Source organism: Contarinia nasturtii, unplaced genomic scaffold, assembly GCF_009176525.2.
Source record: "Contarinia nasturtii isolate CC-2019 unplaced genomic scaffold, AAFC_CNas_1.1 Cnas_scaffold_4539, whole genome shotgun sequence".
NCBI classification, from domain to species: Eukaryota; Metazoa; Arthropoda; class Insecta; order Diptera; family Cecidomyiidae; genus Contarinia; species Contarinia nasturtii.
In genome coordinates, this window is record NW_022201830.1 from 1 (window position 1) to 1,406 (window position 1,406).

The window sequence follows — 1,406 nt, forward strand, 5'->3', positions numbered from 1 at the left end:
GTATTAGTATCTCTTCAGAAACAGAATCGATAATAAGTGATCACGAACAATCTATCAACAAGGATGAAAGTAAACATTCTACTAACAAGGATGAAAGTATTAGTATTTCTTCAGAAACAGAATTAAATAAACACGAACATTCTACTTCCGAAAAGAATAAAAGTAGTGGTATTTTTCGAGAAACAGAACCAATAATAAGTAAATATGAACATTGTGTTTTTAATGATGGAATTGTTACTGATTATGCATCAGTCAAACAAAACAATGATTGGGTCAAACAAAATCTTGGGTTCTCATTTGGATTTCATCAAGTTGATGTATGGTGATAGATCTATCGCTGATTGCACAACATTGCATATCATCTGGGAGTGTAAACAATTGTAAATTGGTGTGGCTAATTTGTATAATTGAATCAGGTAAATATTCTGTCCAGTTCCATCTGTTTAGGTTTGGAATAAATTTTTTATAAAATTCATCTGTATGCAGGAACAGGGGACCGCGGTTATTGGTTATTTCGAAATCGAATGAGGGCATTATTATCTTATTTGCTATAACAAACATTCATTGACACACACACACACACACCAAACTTTTATCAAAATAATGGACGAAGCCGGTCGGTATGATCATCACTTATCTGCAATTGGATCGTTATCGTTGGAAAATGGAGTGACACAAAATGAAGTAATCAATAATAATTGTAGTGCAGCAGAAAGATTAAGTCGTGCAGCGTTTGTACGTGAATTTGATCGACGTGAAACATTCAAGTACTTGACCAATAGTTATTCTTCAGATTTGTGCGATAAATTAGCATTAAATGGTTTTTATTATGATCATACTGTGAAAAAAATTAAATGCTTTGCGTGTAGTTTAACACTATCAGAATGGAATCCAGACGATGATCCATTATACAAACATCAATCACGATATATTTGTCCGTTGTACACGGACTGGAAAAGTCTTCCATCAGGCTCATTACTCAATATTCCCATTGATAATAACGTTTTTCAGCGGCTTGTTTCAAATGTACGAATTGATGCTCCAGAATACTCTTCACAAATGAAACGTTTAAGTTCATTCGGAAATTGGCCATCTGCACTCAAACAAACTCCACATGATATGGCAGAAGCTGGTTTTTTTATACTAATGTTGGTGATCGAGTGATATGCTTTCATTGTGGCATTGGTTTGAGACAATGGCAACCACAAGATTTACCTCACATAGAACACATTACTAATTCACCGTTGTGTCATTACGCTCAGCAAATTGACCAGAAAAAAAAATATTTTGAAATGCATGTCACTGCCGGTCTTCCAATATTCTTAATGTAACACACTTATATAGAACGAATGTTGGGGAATTTTCGCATGGTATTTTTTCGTTGATAAAAGTGGAGAAAAAAGATT

General features: G+C 34.0%; 1 protein-coding gene across 1 annotated transcript; it reads left to right on the forward strand.

The window, feature by feature from the left end:
- Positions 1-16: 16 nt before the first annotated feature.
- Positions 17-1,387, forward strand: LOC116351051 (baculoviral IAP repeat-containing protein 7-like). The gene is given in 2 exon segments (XM_031783088.1): positions 17-1,129; positions 1,132-1,387. Coding segments are annotated over 2 exon segments (726 nt in total). The 5' UTR covers positions 17-603; the 3' UTR covers positions 1,332-1,387.
- Positions 1,388-1,406: the final 19 nt, after the last annotated feature.